Consider the following 17841-nt stretch of genomic DNA (forward strand, 5'->3'; position numbering starts at 1 on the left):
TTTGAGGTCCTCGGAAAGGTTGGGGGTGTGCGTGGGGTGGGGTTGTGGGGGGCTTTTCAAAGCGGAAAACAAACTCGAGCCTTATCGAAAGTATCACATTTTTGACCATTGCTCACTCGCCTGCACGATGTGTTTAACAGCAGTAAATGTGGGGAAAAACCTGGAAAGGCACTCGACGATGGTTTCATCTGGCTTTCCTTCATCGGATATCTGAAACTTGATGGGAAGAAGGACAAATATGGCTTGCAAAGAGGGTGGGGGAAGAACAAGTGTGACCATGCAACCTCCACATAGTAATACTTATAAAACTGTAACTTTTTTCCAACTGGTTTTATATTGAATTTGCAAGTTCTTTTAAAATTTGTTTTATTCTCTCTGTTTGGATCTTCTTGCCACCCTCTCTCAACATTCCACCCAATCGCCAAACACTGTTTTACTACACCCCATCACGCCGGTATAGTGTGCTCCAATCCGGCTGTGACCTAACCCAGCCGCATCTGAACACATATCAGCGGATCATGGTGAGTAAAACCTGCACTTAAACTAAACGTGCAGGTACTGATCCACTCGGCCTTGAACCACACTGCAACTTTTGATGCTGGTCTCATCCAATTTGGACACCTCTTCGGGGTCTATTCTTGTGAATCTTTTCTGTGACTTTACTAAGGTCAACAGCACGTGTGCGTGTGGATCAGTGCATGCTTGAAAGTTCTTCACATGAGTATTGCAGAGTAACACAACACCTGTGCATGCCGTGACTGGCCCTTCATCTTTTTCCTCCCTTTCTTTGGGAGGGAAGATGTCTCCGTTATAATTAGCACCTTGTATCCCTGGTGCCATGATTAGTCTTTTTATAATCATAGGATGACTGAATCTGCTGAATTGTAATTGTTTCTCGTAGGTTCGTAGACCCCTTTCCCCCACAACAAATGTCCAGGTACTCTTGTTTCATTGCATCTTTTCACTATTTGCGAGCTGGTGTGTACACTTGTCCTTCTCTAGTGCTCTTACCCACCCAACCTCACTGACTCCTGAGAACTACTCTTCGCTTCATTTGTATCCTAAGCTACTGATGTTTGACTGTAACCACTGCAGCTCCCCAGCTAACAATGCACAACCCCAATGCTTCAAGACTTGTGCTTGTTATCTAATAATGTTCCCCAAGCACCCCAGCTTTGCTGATTTCTTCCCACTGGCTCAGAGAGTCGTGTGTTTAGCCTGTACGCCAGAGATCCCTGTGCAGTCCTGTGCTGCTGGCATCGCTGTCCTTTGGGAATGGGATCCCACCATGAACCGAGATCTTACCTGCCTGCTCATGGCAGCACTTGAAAGGCAGGCAATTCTCCCAGCATCTTGGCCAATGATCTACCCCAATGCTTGAATGAAGATTCACATCACTACTACTTGTAGGGCATTGGCCCACAAGACTGTTCCAGAGTCATTATGGCACAGAAGGAGGCATTTGGCTTATCAAATACCAGTTATCAAACTCCAAAGGGTAATGCATCACGGTGGCACAGTGGTTAGCACTGCTGCCTCTCAGCATCAGGGACCCGGCTTCGATTCCCGGCTCGGGTGACTGTGTGGAGTCTGCATGTTCTCCTCGTGTCTGCATGGGTTTCCTCCGGGTGCTCCGGTTTCCTCCCACACTCCAAAGATGTGCAGGTTGAGCGGACTGGCCATGATAAATTGCCGCTTAACGTCAGGGGGGTCAACGGGGTAAATGCGTGGGGTTGCAGGAATAGGGCCTGGGTGGGATTGTTGGTTCGAGGCTTGATGGGCCAAATGGCCTCCTTCTGCACCGTACGGACTCTATGATCACATGAACCACTATGAATTGCTTCAGTGACGCTCTTGAAATGCAAGTAATTTTGTTTATTTTATCTCCTTGTTCGTTGTGGAATTAAGGCTTGAACCTGTTCCCCCTGGAGGTATTGACACTTTATTAAACAAGAATCTTAACTGGCACATCTCTCTGTACTCTGATGTCATGAAAATATTTTGTTTTGTTTAAGGTGGTAGTGTAAGTTTGTCTCATCATAAGAATAAGTCTAGTTCATTGAGGTTTCTCGGTGGCACTGAGGAGACCGGGGCTACCTGTTGAATACTGTGGTCACAATTGGCAGCTGCTATGATTTAAGATGGAGACTGATGGTGATTCTCCTCTTATACAATGTGTGTGTGTGTACTTTCATATCCGTGTACTTTCATATCCGTGTACTTCATTGTGATCCCTCCTGGAAATCGAGGGTGTATGAAACTCAAAAGGACACAAGTCCTTCTCAACTTGTCTTTACCAGGGAGTTTAATGAAGTCAATTGGACGCTCCTGCAAATGATGTACAAAAATTTATAAAGACAATTAATTATACACCACAGTTAGGCTGATGCATAATTTTAGCCTCATCTCGACATAGTTTGCGTTATGTAACTTAGGTGTCACTTGTACTACATGAGGTGAGAAGGGAATAGTTCCTGGGCGAAATGATCTTGCATTGTTTCAGGTTTGGGGCCTGCTGTGCCCAGCACTAAGCAACATTCTACTCATCCGGTAAGCTTGAACAGAACGTGTCAAACTTTAGTCTCCTTGTGACTTTCTGAAGGACTTTATACTCGGAGCCTACGAGGCCTACACAGTAAAAGCAAAGTGCTGTAAGTATTCAGCAGATCTGTGGAGGGAGAAACAGGAGTTAATGATTTGAGTGAAATGTGACTATCCTTCAGAGGTTAACTCTGTTTTTCTCTCTCCTCGGATGTTGCTGGCCACTGAGTACTTGCATAGAAACATACATAGAAAGTAGAAGTAGGCTCTTCGGCCCTTCGAGCCTGTTCCGCCGTTCATTTTGATCGTGGCTGATCATTAAATTCAAAGCCCTGATCCCCCCCCTTCCCCCCATATCCCTTTAGCCCCAAGAGCCATTTCTAATTCCTTCTTGAAATCTCACAACATTTTGGCCTCAACCACTTCGTGTGGTAGTGAATTCCACGTATTCACCACCCTCTGGGTGAAGAAATGTCTCCTCACCTCAGTCCTAAAAGGTTTACCCTTATCCTCAAACTATGACCCCTAGTTCTGGACTCCCCCACCATTGGGAACATTCTTTCTTAACCCTACTCTGTTAGAATTTTATACGTTTCTATGAGATCCCCTCTTGCTCTTCTGAATGCCAATGAATTTAATCCTGACTTAGTCTCTCCTCATATGACAGACCTACCATCCCAGGTATCAGCTTGGTAAACCTTCGCTGCATTCCCTCTGTAGCAAGAACATCCTTTCTCAGATAAGGACACCAACACTACTCATAATACTCCAGCTGTGGCCTCATCAATCTGGAGTAACTATGTTCAGTTCTGGTGTCCGGAACCCAGGAAAGGTATATTGGCCTTGGAGAGGCTGTAACGCAGATTCACTCGACTTAAACAGGAATTTAAGGGGTTAAATTATGCAGAGATTACTTAAAGATGGCGTCTAATTCTTTGCATATAGAAAATAAAGGAGCGCGCCAATTGGGTGTTTAAAATAATAAAAGGATTTGATAGGGTAAGTCGAAGTGAATCTACTTCCTCTGGTGGGAATCTAAAAATCACAGGACGTACTTGTAAAATTCAGGCTAGCATTCAGGAGTGACATCAGAAAGTGCTTCTTCACATAGTGGGTCGTGGAAATCTGAAACAGAAGTCCAGACTGTTAATCTCTCATAAAACCTGGCAGCACTGAAGGATGCCATTTAGCCCCATACACTGGCTCTTTGAAAGGACTATCCAATTAGGCAGGATTTGAACTTCGACTTGGAAAGATCAGACCAGGTGAGAAGGGTAACAAAGGAATTGGCTTATCAAAAGAAAGCTACCTTTGTATCCAGCAGGATACTGAGCCACAGTCACGGCGGGATCCAAATTGGAATCCAGTCTGTCCGGAATTAGTTGACCTTTGTTGAGGTTGCCACAGAAGACCAGTGGGGAGATGAAAATTATTTTTCTGATGTCGTGTTATGAGCTGGAACGTGCAGCCCAAAAGGACGGTGGAAGTTGTCACTTTTAAAAGAGAACGCAATAAATACTTGAAAAGGAGGGTAGGATTCGATTTCAAAGAGCCATCACAGACACGATGCTTCAGAAGGCCACATCCTGTGCTCTGAGGTTCTACGAGAAACTAACGGCATATTTTTCCTGCAATGGCTAGACTGGGTGGGAGGAGAAGAATCAGCCAGTGTTCCCATTCCCAATAAACAGATCCCAGACGCGCTCCGTCATTGGGTTGTGACACGATCCGATTTCTCGATGATGCCCACTGCAGTTCAATAGGCCCATGCACAGCAGCTGGGGCTGAGCCATAAAGGATTGCCATTTGTTTGAGATGGCGGTGGTGTCCTACAGTTGGCTCGGAGTCCAGGTTGCTATGGGAACACGCAACTTGGGTTGTAGCCCAGCGCTACGGGTCGTGGTGGTAGAGACTCCCAATTTCTTTCCATCACATTGGTGAGCAGGAATCTCTCCCACCTTTACCACCAGTCACTGGTGTGTGTTGGAAGGATTTGCCGGTTCGCTCCTCAGCCCGTTTGGCCATGAAGTGGGACTCAAACCCAGAGTCTTCGGCTCAGAAACAAAGACAGATACGACCCACCACACCCTGTATCTTAGATAAGCTATTGGATGGCGTTTGTGTCATTGCCATCGAGAGGAGCAGAGAAATACTGAATAGAAAAAGGTATACAAGTATATTTATCAGCTAGTGTGCAAGATACAGCCACTGTCCTGCAATTTGTCATTAATTTATAGTGCTAGATCTTCATATACAAGTGCAATTTTCATTAGTCCTCGAATAATTTATTTGATTTATAAAAAAAATGCACGTTTCACTGTATCGTCACAATGAGTAGTATATGTAGAGAGCAGTATTAGAGGCACAGCACCGATTTCTGTATTTCTATATAAGTTTGTGTATGTGGTTTGTAGTTAACTCTTTTGTACATTTATATGGTGTAGTTTTCCTTTTCCTCCTGGTACAATAAAAGTTCGACTTCATTGCAACAGATGAGAAGTTTCTGGTGTTTGTATCCCTTCTGCCTTTGTTTTTATTTTAACTCCTTTTTGGAACAACACCCTTGAACTCATTCAAAACTCAGCTGCCCATATGCCAAGGAACATCAGAACTGGGAATAGAAGTAGGCAAATTCAGCCCTTCGAGCCTGCTCCGTCATTCAATCAGATCATGGCTGATCTCTCCCTGCTCTCAAATCCACTTCCCCACATCTCTTTATCCCTTGCTTTATTCAAAATGTATCTATCTACTTCTTGAAACCATTCAACGCTCCAGGTCCCAACACCCCTTTGCTCGCTCAGTTACACTGGCTCCCGGTTCGACAATGCTTCAATTTTTAAAATTCCCATACATAGTTAATCGTAGCTTTCAAAAGGGAATTGGATTAAATTACAGGGCCACAGGGAAAGGGTGGCGGAGTGGGCCTGGCTGAGATGCTCGTGCAGAGAGCTTGCACAGGTGCGATGGGCCAAATGGCCACCTTCCGTGCTGCTGTAACCATTCTGATCCATCCCCACCGCAAAGCTCCTTCAGCCCCACGACTCTTTAAATATTCAGTGTTAGCAAAGAACAGTACAGCACAGGAAACGGGCCCTTCGGCCCTCCAAGCCTGTGCCGCTCATTGGTCCAACTAGACCATTCGTTTGTATCCCTCCATTCCCAGAATGCTCATGTGACTATCCACGTAAGTCTTAAACGATGCCAGCGTGTCTGCCTCCACCACCCTCCTTGGCAGTGCATTCCAGCCCCCATCACTCTCTGTGTAAAAAAAGTCCCTCTGATATCATCTGAGTTATACCTTGCCCCTCTCACCTTGAGCCCGTGACCCCTCGTGATCGTCACCTCCGACCTGGGAAAAAGCCTCCCTCTGTTCACCCTATCTATACTCTTCATAATTTTGTACACCTCTATTAGGTCTCCCCTCATTCTCCGTCTTTCCAGGGAGAACAAGCCCAGTTTACCCAATCTCTCCTCATAGCTAAGACCCTCCATACCAGGCAACATCCTGGTAAACCTTCTCTGCACTCTCTCTAAAGCCTCCATGTCCTTCTGGTAGTGCGGCGACCAGAACTGGACGCAGTACTCCAAATGTGGCCTAACCAGCGTTCTATACAGCTGCAACATCAGACTCCAGCTTTTATACTCTATACCCCGTCCTATAATGGCAAGCATACCATATGCCTTCTTCACCACCTTCTCCACCTGTGCTGCCACCTTCAAGGATTTGTGGACTTGCACACCTAGGTCTCTGTTTCTATGCTCTTGATGGCTCTGCCATTTATTGTATAACTCCCCCCTACATTAGTTCTTCCAAAATGCATCACTTCGCATTTATCTGGATTAAATTCTATCTGCCATTTCTCCGCCCAATTTTCCAGCCTATCTATATCCTGCTGTATTGTCCGACAATGTTCATCGCTATCCAGCCATCTTCGTGTCATCTGCAAACTTGCTGATAACACCAGTTACACCTTCTTCCAAATCATTTATATATATCACAAATAGCAGAGGTCCCAGTACAGGGCCCTGCGGAACACCACTGGTCACAGACCTCCAGCCAGAAAAAGACCCTTCGACTGTCACCCTCTGTCTCCTGTGGCCAAGCCAGTTTTCTACCCATCTAGCCACCTCTCCTTGTATCCCATGAGCCTTAACCTTCTTAACCAACCTGCCATGAGGGACTTTGTCAAATGCCTTACTGAAATCCATATAGACCTCATCCACGGCCCTTCCTTCGTCAACCATTTTTGTCACTTCCTCAAAAAACTCCACCAAATTCTTACAAAACCATGCTGTCTGTCACTAATGAGATTGTCCCGTTCTAAATGTGCATACATCCTGTCTAAGAATCCTCTCCAACAACTTCCCTACCACGGACGTCAAGCTCACTGGCCTATAATTACCCAGGTTATCCCTGCTACCCTTCTTGAATAACGGTACCACATTCGCTATCCTCCAATCCTCACAGACCTCACCCGTGTCCAATGAAGAGACAAAGATTTCCGTCAGATTACATCTCTTGTCTCCCTGAGCAGTCTAGGATAGATGCCATCAGGCCCTGGGGATTTGTCAGTTTTAATGTTACCTAAAAAACCTAACGCTTCCTCCCTTGTAATGGAGATTCTCTCTAACGGGTCAACACCTCCCTCTGAGACACTCCCAGTCAACAAGTCCCTCTCCTTTGTGAATACCGATGCAAAGTATTCATTTAGGATCCCAAGGCAGGAAATGAACCACAGTCCCTGGCACAGAGGTAGCAATGCCAACCACTGTGCCACCAGGGTCTTAAAAGGAGAGAAAATTTAATAGGTGGAGCAAATTCCTGAGCTTCGAGGCTTAGCTGCTAAAGCAAGGTAACGATTGGTATTAGAAAGTAAATGGGGAGTGCTCAAGGAGCCGGAGTGAGAGCAATGCAATGTTCTTGGAGAGCTGATCATTACAGACTCAGTGAAGTCGTGGAGGTATTTGATCACAAGATGAACATTTTGAAACACAAAGTGTTGCTGGACCCGGAACCTGGTGGCACCACTTGAGGGCAAGAGTGAATCTGGAGATACATGGAACAGGTGTGTAGATTTATGCACCGTACAGTGGTCAATTCGATTGGGCACTGGAGGTCAAAATGAATGCTTTATCCAATACACTAGCAACCACACAGAGGAGGCTAAACCCTGTGGGAATTAACTCCCTCTCTATTTTTAGTGTGTTTATGTTTGAGGTTCAATGAGCAAGTAAAAATTTGGCAGTCATGTTAACTTGTATATTCCTATGGGTTTGGGCTCCAAAAAGAACACACAAAAAAACCAAACTTTTGTTTTGAGGCTTCTGAAGAAAGTGACCCGAAGGAACTGTAGTTGTAAACATTAGCTTTTATTTGCTGCGTAAGGCGCACACTCGGTTCTGGGAAACATTACAAACATCAGTCAGTTCGACAGCAAGAACGTCAAACCCAGTGCATCTCTTGTCAGAATATTGCAGTGGTCTCCAATCGTACATCCCAACAGCTACCTTTATTGTTCAGACTATTTTGTTTTCTGACCTTTTACATTTTGTTAACATTTGCATCATAAACATCTGAAAAAAAAAGAACATGCGCGCGCGCACACGTTTTCATGGAATCATAGAATCCCCACTGTGCAGAAGGAGGCTATTCGGTCCATCGAGCCTGCACCAACAAGAATCCCACCCAGGTCTTATCCCAATAACCCCATGTATTTGCTCTGCTGGATTTCATTGCATCAGTTCCAGAGAGGCAAACGCGTGTCTCTCGGCCACCAGTCAACGCTCCAGCAGCCATTTTTTGGACATGAGGCAGTGGCCTCAACATCACTTTAATTTTGAAAATAAGTTAGAGAGAAATGGGTTTAATGGCCAGCTTTTTGCAGACATTTGTGTAAAATTAATGTGCAGGAAAGGATTGTGGTAACAAAAAGAGTGAGCAACATTTGATACGACAGATTAACCGAATCAATGTAATTATGCATGATCCATAACCAGAACACTGTATTGCTTTTCTTTCTATTGCATTTGATACAACATCCCACATCACAACACTGATTATAAAACATACTCGTTACAGTTCTGCTGCAAGTCGGTCTAAACACTCCCCTGTTCTAAAAATAAGCTTACGCGTTGGTTCAAACTCTCTCACCTCCCATTGTGGTATGGTGGAGGAATTGCAATCGCGGTGTTAGCACCACAGATGTAGATGCAAAACACACTTTGATTGTGGAATTCTGGAAACAGACTTCACCTGAGGGATTGCTGGTGACAGCAGCGGAAAGCATAACGCACTGTTGATGCCAAACACCAATGTATGTGCACCGAGAGAAGGCAAACCGCCCACGCGCCTCTTCAACCTGGCAGGGTTCATATTAATAGTGTGTGTGTGTGTGAGAGTTGCATAATTAATCGAGACTCCTGGATTGTGCGTGGCCAGACTGGAAGACGATATAGATTTTCATCAAACTTGCACTCTCAACCATTATTCGGCATGGCAGTCTTTACCCAGTAACTTCATTGTAGTGTTAATGTAAGCCTACTTGTGACGCTAATAAATAAACTGTGCGTCCATCTTTCCCAAGCAGCTATATAAATCTGTAAACCGGACAGCAGAGCATCGAATAAACATCTGCAGACACAACCTGTCCAGGATATCACAAAGAGTCAGCACCATGTAACCAGTGTGAATAGGTGGCTAACCTTAGAGGCACCCAGCAAGGCTGATATGATCCAGAGTGTCCAAAGGGGGGGGGGGGGCAGTCCTGCTGTGTATCTTTGTTCTGGCTGTACAACTGAAGTGAAATGATACAGAACAGCACCCCAAATTCTGACAGGCACCCAGAGAGAGAGAGAAACAGAGACACTTAGGAGCACCAGGAAAGGTAATGTAGCAAACAAGCTTCCTACTGCACTGCTACTGTTAGGACACTTGTAAAGGTGATAAATAGGGTCATTGCTTCAAAGGAAAAAACATTTTTCTCAAGTCCCCTATATCACTCATTTCATGCAGTTTGCCACAAGTGTATGAACAATTACACACAAGGTTCCTCAAACCACTCTACCCACCCCCACTAACTGCCCCCTCCCCTCATCACCACAAGTTTTAAAATCCGTTCATTTAATGGTTGTGATCAGGACCACTAACATTCAGTGAGGATTTAAGGCTAATTTCTGAAGCAAGTCAGTTCCCTCTCTTTAACGTGAGGTGATTGATGTTCAAGTGTACCTTTCAGCAAACAAAAAGTATAACAGCAGTAATATTCTGATTTTAAATGGCAGTGCAAGGTTAGCAGAAGGCATTGAATGATTTAAATGTCCAGCTACTAAGGAGGAGATGAGATGGCCAATGTACCAGAGCAGGAGCGAAACTGGCACAAATGGAAACGCGGCCCCTCCATCACAGGGGTTAGGGATGGCAAGAGACATGTGCACAGTTCAGCTGCCTACTTATTAAGCACTGAGAGACTGAAGTTCGCTTTACTACAGAAGGCCATTCCACTGCTCACACCTTCCCTGCTGGCCCTGCCACGGCCATTACAGACTCAAGCAGCACTTGAGCCCATTTTCCCCCCTGACTGATTGTGATAGAGAACCTTGTGAATGCTCCAATAAAAAGTGGCTGTGTAGCTCATGTACTAGCTGGACTGCTCTCTCTGTTACGCAGCACCATCCAGCACATCGTGGTTACATCTTTTGCTGGCCCCGCTGCTGTTGTCACGTTGGTGGCAGCCACCATTGTGTCTTAGTCACTTGCGTTGGGGACCGGGAGGGGGTGGTGACCGATAGCTGGCACTACTGGGCAGACAGGTTGTGTGTCACAGGATTGTGGCGGACTGAAAATAACAGCGGTTTTCAAGAATAATAGGACCGTAAAGAAATGACGCATGTCTGATTTAACACCTAATTATAACGTGCGGTACATTAATTGTGCTCTGGTGCCATTTGTCTCCCACTCCTCAGCAACTTTTCTTTAAAACTTTACCATATCTAAAACATCCAAAAGGACCTCACGCACAACCTGAAAGATAATACTTTTAAAAATGAACCATACATTTTAAAATGCCAGACAATGAGTTTAAGATAATAATTTAAGCTCTGCTTGCCTTCAGGATTATTTGGTTGAATTTTATGCTGTGCAGTGGTTTATAGGTTCCAGTGCGCAGTACTGGAACAATATTCCCTATTGATTAATGTCACAAGTAGGCTTACATTAACACTGCAAAGAAATTGCTGTGAAAATCCCCTAGTCGCCACACTCCAGTGCATGTTGGGGTACACTGAGGGAGAATTTAGCATGGCCAATGCACCCACCCAATACTTTTGGACTGTGGGAGAAAACCAGAGCACCCGGAGGAAACCCACACAGGCATGGGGAGAACTTGCAGACTCCATACAGACAGCGACCCAAGGCTGGAACCAAACCCGGATCCCTAGCGCTGTGAGGCAGCGGTGCTAACCACTGTGTCACCCACAACAAATGCGCACCCCATCAACATCCCACTGGAGTATAGCAGGTAATAGGACAACCCTCTTCCCTCTCTCTTGAAATGCGGTAATTGTTATTGAAGTAGAATGGAATGTACTACAGTAACAAAGTCTGGGAATAAGGAATATCCTTTGCCCCATCAGGACAACTCCACCCAAAATCCATTTACAACTGTTGTATCACAGACCCGCCACATGCAACCTCTTGATCATTTTATATAAGCAGCGTTGGGTTCCTTCAGACCTTTTCATAGAATCAGAGGATCCTGATCGTGCAGGAGGAGACTATTTGGCCCATCAAGTCTGTACCAACTCTCCAACACAGCATCTAACCCAGGCACTATCCCTATAACACCATACATTTACCCCGATAACCTACACACCGTGGGACACTAAGGGACAATTTAGCATGGCCAATCCACCTAACCCGCACATCTTTGGACTGTAGGAGGAAACCGGAGCACCCGAGGAAATCCACGCAGACACGGGGAGAACGTGCAAACTCCACACAGACAGTGACCCAAGCCGGGAATTGAACCTGGGTCCCTGGCGCTGTGAGGCAGCGGTGCTAACCACTGTGCCGTTTTGGGGGTAGGAAGTCCAGTGAGTACTGTTAAAATAGCACTATCACCCCACTCAATCCACCTCTCTTACAAAGCCGTTGACTGAATTAAAATATATTTGCCTGAGAAGGGACATGTTCCCCTCTCAAAGTTGCCGGCTAAATTAAAATACATCTCTCTGGAAAGCAACTCTTTATTCTTACTGGCTGTATTTTCCTTCTTTGCAACCTCGTTCCCAGCTTTATTCCACATAAGTGTGGAGGCCAGATTCCCCAAGACACCTACTTCAGGTGCAACACTGCAGTCAAAGAGTCAAACCTCACACAACCAACCAGAGAAACCTTTAACGCCACACCAAGCAAGCACTATTGTTTAAACAGTTTGTGAAAAGCAGCTACCGGGCACAATTTATTTCTGTAAGGCACTACTAGTAACAAGTACGTATCATTTGCTTTTATCTAACTATGCAAGTATGCTCAAAAAGCATCAGGGGAAATAGTAAATTAGCACGTGTACCAAGACGACTGATCAATTTACACTTGTGTAAAGGCCGATCATGACTTTTGGCCTAAAAATAAACTTTTTTTAAAAAAAAATGCACCTTGTGCAAAAGTCGCACCTGGCTTTTCAGGGATCAGAACGCAAATCTAATCCTGCAGATATTAATGATTCAATTTCATTGTAAATGTATAAATACAAATATAATGGTGAACAAATGCTTACAATAGTTACACACAACATAATTAATATAGATGAGAAAATAAATACATGTTAGATCATTAATATGAATTCTTTAGCTTTGCTAGTTTTTATTCGATTCCGTTGCCAAGTCTTTTGTGGATTTCACTCAAACCCACATCAAGCAGGTATGTCAACCCCTTGGAACGATTGCCTGTGTAAAAGTTGACTCCGGGACCTTTAGCTTAAAAAAAAATGGTTCCAAAAGTTTGACAATTGCACGAGTATATAGGGTATATTCAGCAGAACTCTGGCAAAGGATCTGGGAGGAAAGAAATAATCCTTTTGTCTCTTTCAAACAATGCCTGCATTTTTTGTGCTCTCTCGTCATTTGAGCTGTTCCCAGACAGCAATAGGTTAACAAGGTTTTATGTGTCAACTTTTAAAAAAAGATTCCACTATCATTTAGGTTTTATTGTGTTTCTCCTTGCTGGCTACAAAGTGCGTCTTCCCTGGTTTAGTGGGTGAGTTACCACAGCAATGGACTCTGGCCTTCTTGCCCTTTGACCTAGGGGAATGGATAAGCCAGTACTTGCTTTGGAGATTGGGTGAATGAAGAATTAAATGGATTTTTTGCACAGTGGGATTCGATGAGGTTTTCCTGAATAGCACTGTGGATGGACCTGCACCAGGTGGTCTGCAGCCATTCAAGATAACGGCTCACTGCTGTCTTCTCATTGGCAATTAGGAGTGGACATTAAATGGCGGCCTTTCCACAAACGCTCACATCCCAAGAGTGAATGAAAAACCTCCTGTCGGTCCAAATATACAATTCATATCAAATTTGACATGAAAACAGTCACACAAATCTCACTCCAATTTGTCTCACAGGCAGTGCAGTGTCCAGTGGTGTTAGCACAATTCCCAAGAATCCACTGAACGCTGTCTCTACCTATTGCTACAAGTCCGTTGCCCTTCCTCCTACTCAGGTTTGACGCATATCAAATGCTGCACATTCCTCAGGGTTTCCACTGGAATCCAAAGTATCCTCAATAGTACAGTGAATCTTGGAGGAACATGCTACCTCGTGTTCAGAAGGACTGAGCTGGCAGGCGAGGAACCCATCTATTCGATCTGCTGTAATGAGGGTACTTTCAAGGGTGATGCCAGTTTAGCGACTGACAAGAAAACAAAGGGTTTGCAATGTACATCAAGTTGCAGCCTATATCCTGGTCTCTAGTTAGACCCCAATGCGACCTCTCCAGTTTGAATACACTCACCACACTGGTACTCACCGCCTCAGAATTAACCTAGCTGTTGTGCTATCTAACATACAATGATTCCGTCAAATCCATCCCTCCTTCAAACACATTGGTGTCAATTGTCACTCCTTTCTCCTACCACTGAAAGTATCAGCTCTTACTGGGGAGACAGGTCCCCAAAGTGCATGCTGGCAGCTCCCCCGAGTGGATGGTCATCCGAGTCTGGGACAGTGTGGAGCAAGCTATCTAACTGGAGGAGGAGCGGAGGTGCCCGAGCCTCTCCGAACAGCAGCTCCTGAATGGGGCTTTCCTGCAGGGCTCCCCCTGGCCAGCAGTCCGTAATGGGGTGGGGATCAACAGCTAATTTCAGCCATCTACGCTCCCCCCAGCCCCACTTGAACACCAACCCCCCACCGCCGCACCCCCTAGCCCCAACCTGAAACCACCCCTGCACGAAGCCCACTGGAGCTCGTCTACTTTCCCAAGATCACCTAACACGACACAGGCCGGGAATCGAGCTTGGGACCTTTCTGTGCTGACAGGGAAGAAGAATGCTGATGCAAGGGCATTGCTCTTTTAGGGCACTGGGCTGGAGGACAGCATTAGTTCAGTCATTGAAATTTGTGACTGGAAGTAGCAACGTCGGAAGGGAGAAAATGAGATCCATTGCTGACCAGTCCTGCCAAAACCTAGAATTAAAGAATAGCATTTGCAAAAAGTGCCAAGAGAGAGAGAAGAAGGAAGCCTGTTTCCTGCCCATCAGCACTATGCCCAGTACTACCTGGAATACCAAGGGACCTGTCCACATTTTGCCCACAAGACTTTTATCGCCCGACAATTTTAAGTTCACCACAACAATTCTGCAGCAACTCTTGATCAGAGCGTCAGCAGAAGAGGAGCTTCCTTTCCTTACAGGAATGTTGTTCAATCCCTACCACCAGTCACCCAATAAACTGGAGTATGAGCGCGGATAGGTGCATCTGCCGCTCTGGTTACACGATAGAACCCGTTTTTGCACATATACGTTCTGCGTTTCTGTCAGATTCACATCAGGAGATGCCCTGACGCATACAAAATTAGATAACAATATGCAAAATTTGCCTGTCTGCATGTTTGAGCTTATTTGCTATACAAAAGTCTATAAAAATATAAATGTTTGTTAGAAAATGTTTGATTGGAATTAGCATATTAGCACAATAGCAAAAAGTACAATTAAAACTCTCAGTAACGTTAGGCCTCTCTATGACCAAGCATGCCAAAGAAAAAATACTAGTTACTCTTTGATGTGAAGTGTCTTGTTATCGCGCTGCATGTCAAGTTTGTACGGTCTTTTTTAAAGGCCTTCTCTGTTAAACTAGCACTTCAAAAATGTTTCACATAGCTTCATCTGCCACATTGAGATGCAGCCAGTATCGGACAACGGTTTTCCCCCGACAATCAGCAGGACCTCAGGGAGACTATCCTGTGAGTGGAGCGTCACTTCACCTTGGTCAAGACAGTGTGTCCTGGCTTCTCCCGCTATACTGTTATCATCGCTGTACTCATCGGTACCGTCATCGGCAGGAGGTTGCTCCTCTGGCTGGAGGTGGTGGCCGTTCTCGCACTGCCATTCCCCCTCAGGAGTATTCAAGCTCAGAAGGTTTTCCTTGCTCTCGGTGCACCGCACGCTAAACGTCTTCATCTCGATGTTCGAGTAGGTTTTTTTGGCTCTGAGCTTTATGGACGACGGGCTGCAGGATCCTGACGGCTGCGTGGAAAAGTTCAAACAACAGGCCCCCTTCAGGGCAGCCAGGGGCTTTCCATTGCACGTGTCCTGCAGGCCGAGGCTGCTGTCGTGACAGATGATACTCGGCGGCAACTTTGGACGAGGTAATTCGTCCACGTGCTTCTCCTGGAAGCTGGGACCAACGCCTATTGTGCAATGATAGATTTTTGGTGGTGGGCTTGTGTCTGTTGCTGGGCTTAACCGCTCCCAGGTCTGTGCTTTGAGATAAAATTTCCACAGGCTGTTGTCCGAGTTGTTATGGTCTCTTCCCCCTCCAAAGATTAACATGCTGTCCTGGTATACGACTGCGGAGTGGCCCACTAACTGGTGAGGGCCCGACCTGAGAAATAAAGAATGAATGAACGGGCTTATTCACTAGCAAGTTCTGAAATACAATCATGGTCTGCATAGTTTGAAGTTTTTACTAATCGATCAGGGATCAAAGTTCACATTAGGCACAGTCTTGTCTGGCTAACCGCCATGCGCTGAGCCACAGGTCTTTCTGAGGAAGGTCGAAGCCAGAGGCCAGGCCCCTACACAAGGAACATGATTCATGCATGAAAATTGGCTAACATCTACCCTGACCGACCTACTCTTCTCACAGCTGAGAATAAGCCTCTGAAGAAATACACAATTGGACTTTGTTTGGACACTGGACTCACATGAAACAATAACTCTTTGCCTTGTAAATCCTGCTTTCTCTATCCCTCTTTAATTGTAGGAATGCATGGGGATTACATAGGGTGGCACAGTGGTTAGCACTGCTGCACCAGAATGCCAGGGACCCAGGTTCGATTCTGGCCTCGGGTGACCGTCTATGTGGAGTGTGCACATTCTCCCCGTGGGTTTCCTCTGGTTTCCATCCACAGTCCAAAGATGTGAGGTTAGGTGGACTGGCCATGCCAAATTGTCCCTTAGTGTCCCAAGAGATATAGAGGTCAGGGGGATTAGTAGGGTTACAGGAATAGGGCCTGGGTAAGAATTGGTGCGACTCAATGGGCCGATTGGCTACCTTCTGCACTGTAGGGATTCTATCCTATATGGTGACACCCCCTCCCATGCTTTTAGTGTTTACGAATAAACTAACCCTCTAAGTTCACCCTATCTCAAGTCTGCTGTGGGCTTAATAAAAAAATTGGATCACACCAAAACGGAGGAGGAGTTGGGAAATTTGGCACAGCTTATAAAGGGGGAAACAAATCAAACCACCTTAATGTTTGTAATCAGGTGGCAAACAGAGAGATCAGAGCTGATTAAATTAAACCCTTTCCTGTCCACAACAGAAGGAAATCTCACAACGCCAGGTTAAAGTCCAACAGGTTTATTTGGAATCTCGAGCTTTCGGAGCGCTGCTCCTTCATCAGGTGAGTCATACAAAAATATAAATTAAATATAAGTAAACATAAGAGTCACCTGATGAAGGAGCAGCACTCCAAAAGCTCGTGATAGCAAATAAACCTGTTGGACTTTAACCTGGTGTTGTGAGACTTCTTACTGTGCCCACCCCAGTCCAATGCCGACATCTCCATCTCATGTCCATAACAGAAACTGGATGTCAAATCCGAGATAACCTATTTGAATTCGACCAGAGTCCCAAGTGAAGAGACAAACCAAATCTGATGAGAGTCAATTGGAACCCAAGAGGGGAAAACTGGTTGGAACAAATTTTAAAACTCAAGGAGCTTAACACAGCAAATTCCCTCTTCCCCAACATTAAGAAAATGACAGTGATGCCTAGATAAAGAACAAAGAAAATTACAGCACAGGAACAGGCCCTTCGGCCCTCCGAGCCTGCACCGACCATGCTGCCCAACTTAACTAAAACCCCCTATCCTTCCGGGGACCATATCCCTCTATTCCCATCCTATTCATGTATTTGTCAGGACACCTCTTAAAAGTCACTACCGTATCCGCTTCCACTACCTCCCCCGGCAACGAGTTCCAGGCACCCACCACTCTCTGTAAAAAATCTGCCTCGTACATCTCCTTTAAACCTTGCCCCTCGATGTGGGTTAAACAAGGGTAATTTGAATGGTGGAACCTTTGCAGCCTTTGGAACAGAACAGCAGAAAGCTGCAGCTCGGGAGCTACGGTTAAAATTACCCAGTAATTAGATGAACTGAATCAGTTGTTGGTGAAACATTCTCACGGTACCAGCAGAGCAGTTCGATATAGAGCTTAATCATGACACCAAATCCCCTGCTCTAGCCAATTTCAAGCTAGAAAAGCTGCCCGCAGTTAGAGGTTCAGGAGAGGGAAGGGAAAAAGAGAGCTTTGAAAATTAGAAATGGAGCTAGCAGCTGAAAAAGGGAGATCCTCCTGACTCCAGGGTGGCACAGTGGTTAGCACTGCTGCCCCACAGCGACAGGGACCCGGGTTCGATTCCCGGCTTGGGTCACTGTCTGTGTGGAGTCTGCATGCTCTCCCTGTGTCTGCGTGGGTTTCCTCCGGGTGCTCCGGTTTCCTCCCACAGTCCGAAAGATGTGCTGGTTAGGTGCATTGGCCATGCTAAATTCTCCCTCAGTGTACCCAAACAGGTACCGGA

At 45.6% G+C, this 17841-nt stretch overlaps 1 protein-coding gene across 2 annotated transcripts in view; it reads right to left on the reverse strand.

Moving 5' to 3' along the window:
* Nucleotides 1–7897: 7897 nt before the first annotated feature.
* The window catches only part of klhdc3l (kelch domain containing 3-like), a 64869-nt gene continuing 54925 nt past the window's right edge, over nt 7898–17841 (reverse strand). For both annotated transcript variants that reach the window (XM_078227915.1, XM_078227917.1), the window contains one exon: nt 7898–15636. In XM_078227915.1, coding sequence (XP_078084041.1) covers nt 14886–15636 — 751 coding nt within the window. In that variant the 3' untranslated portion in view covers nt 7898–14885. The remainder of the gene's footprint in view (nt 15637–17841) is intronic.

Source organism: Mustelus asterias, chromosome 14 (assembly GCF_964213995.1).
Source record: "Mustelus asterias chromosome 14, sMusAst1.hap1.1, whole genome shotgun sequence".
In the NCBI taxonomy this organism is placed as follows: Eukaryota; Metazoa; Chordata; class Chondrichthyes; order Carcharhiniformes; family Triakidae; genus Mustelus; species Mustelus asterias.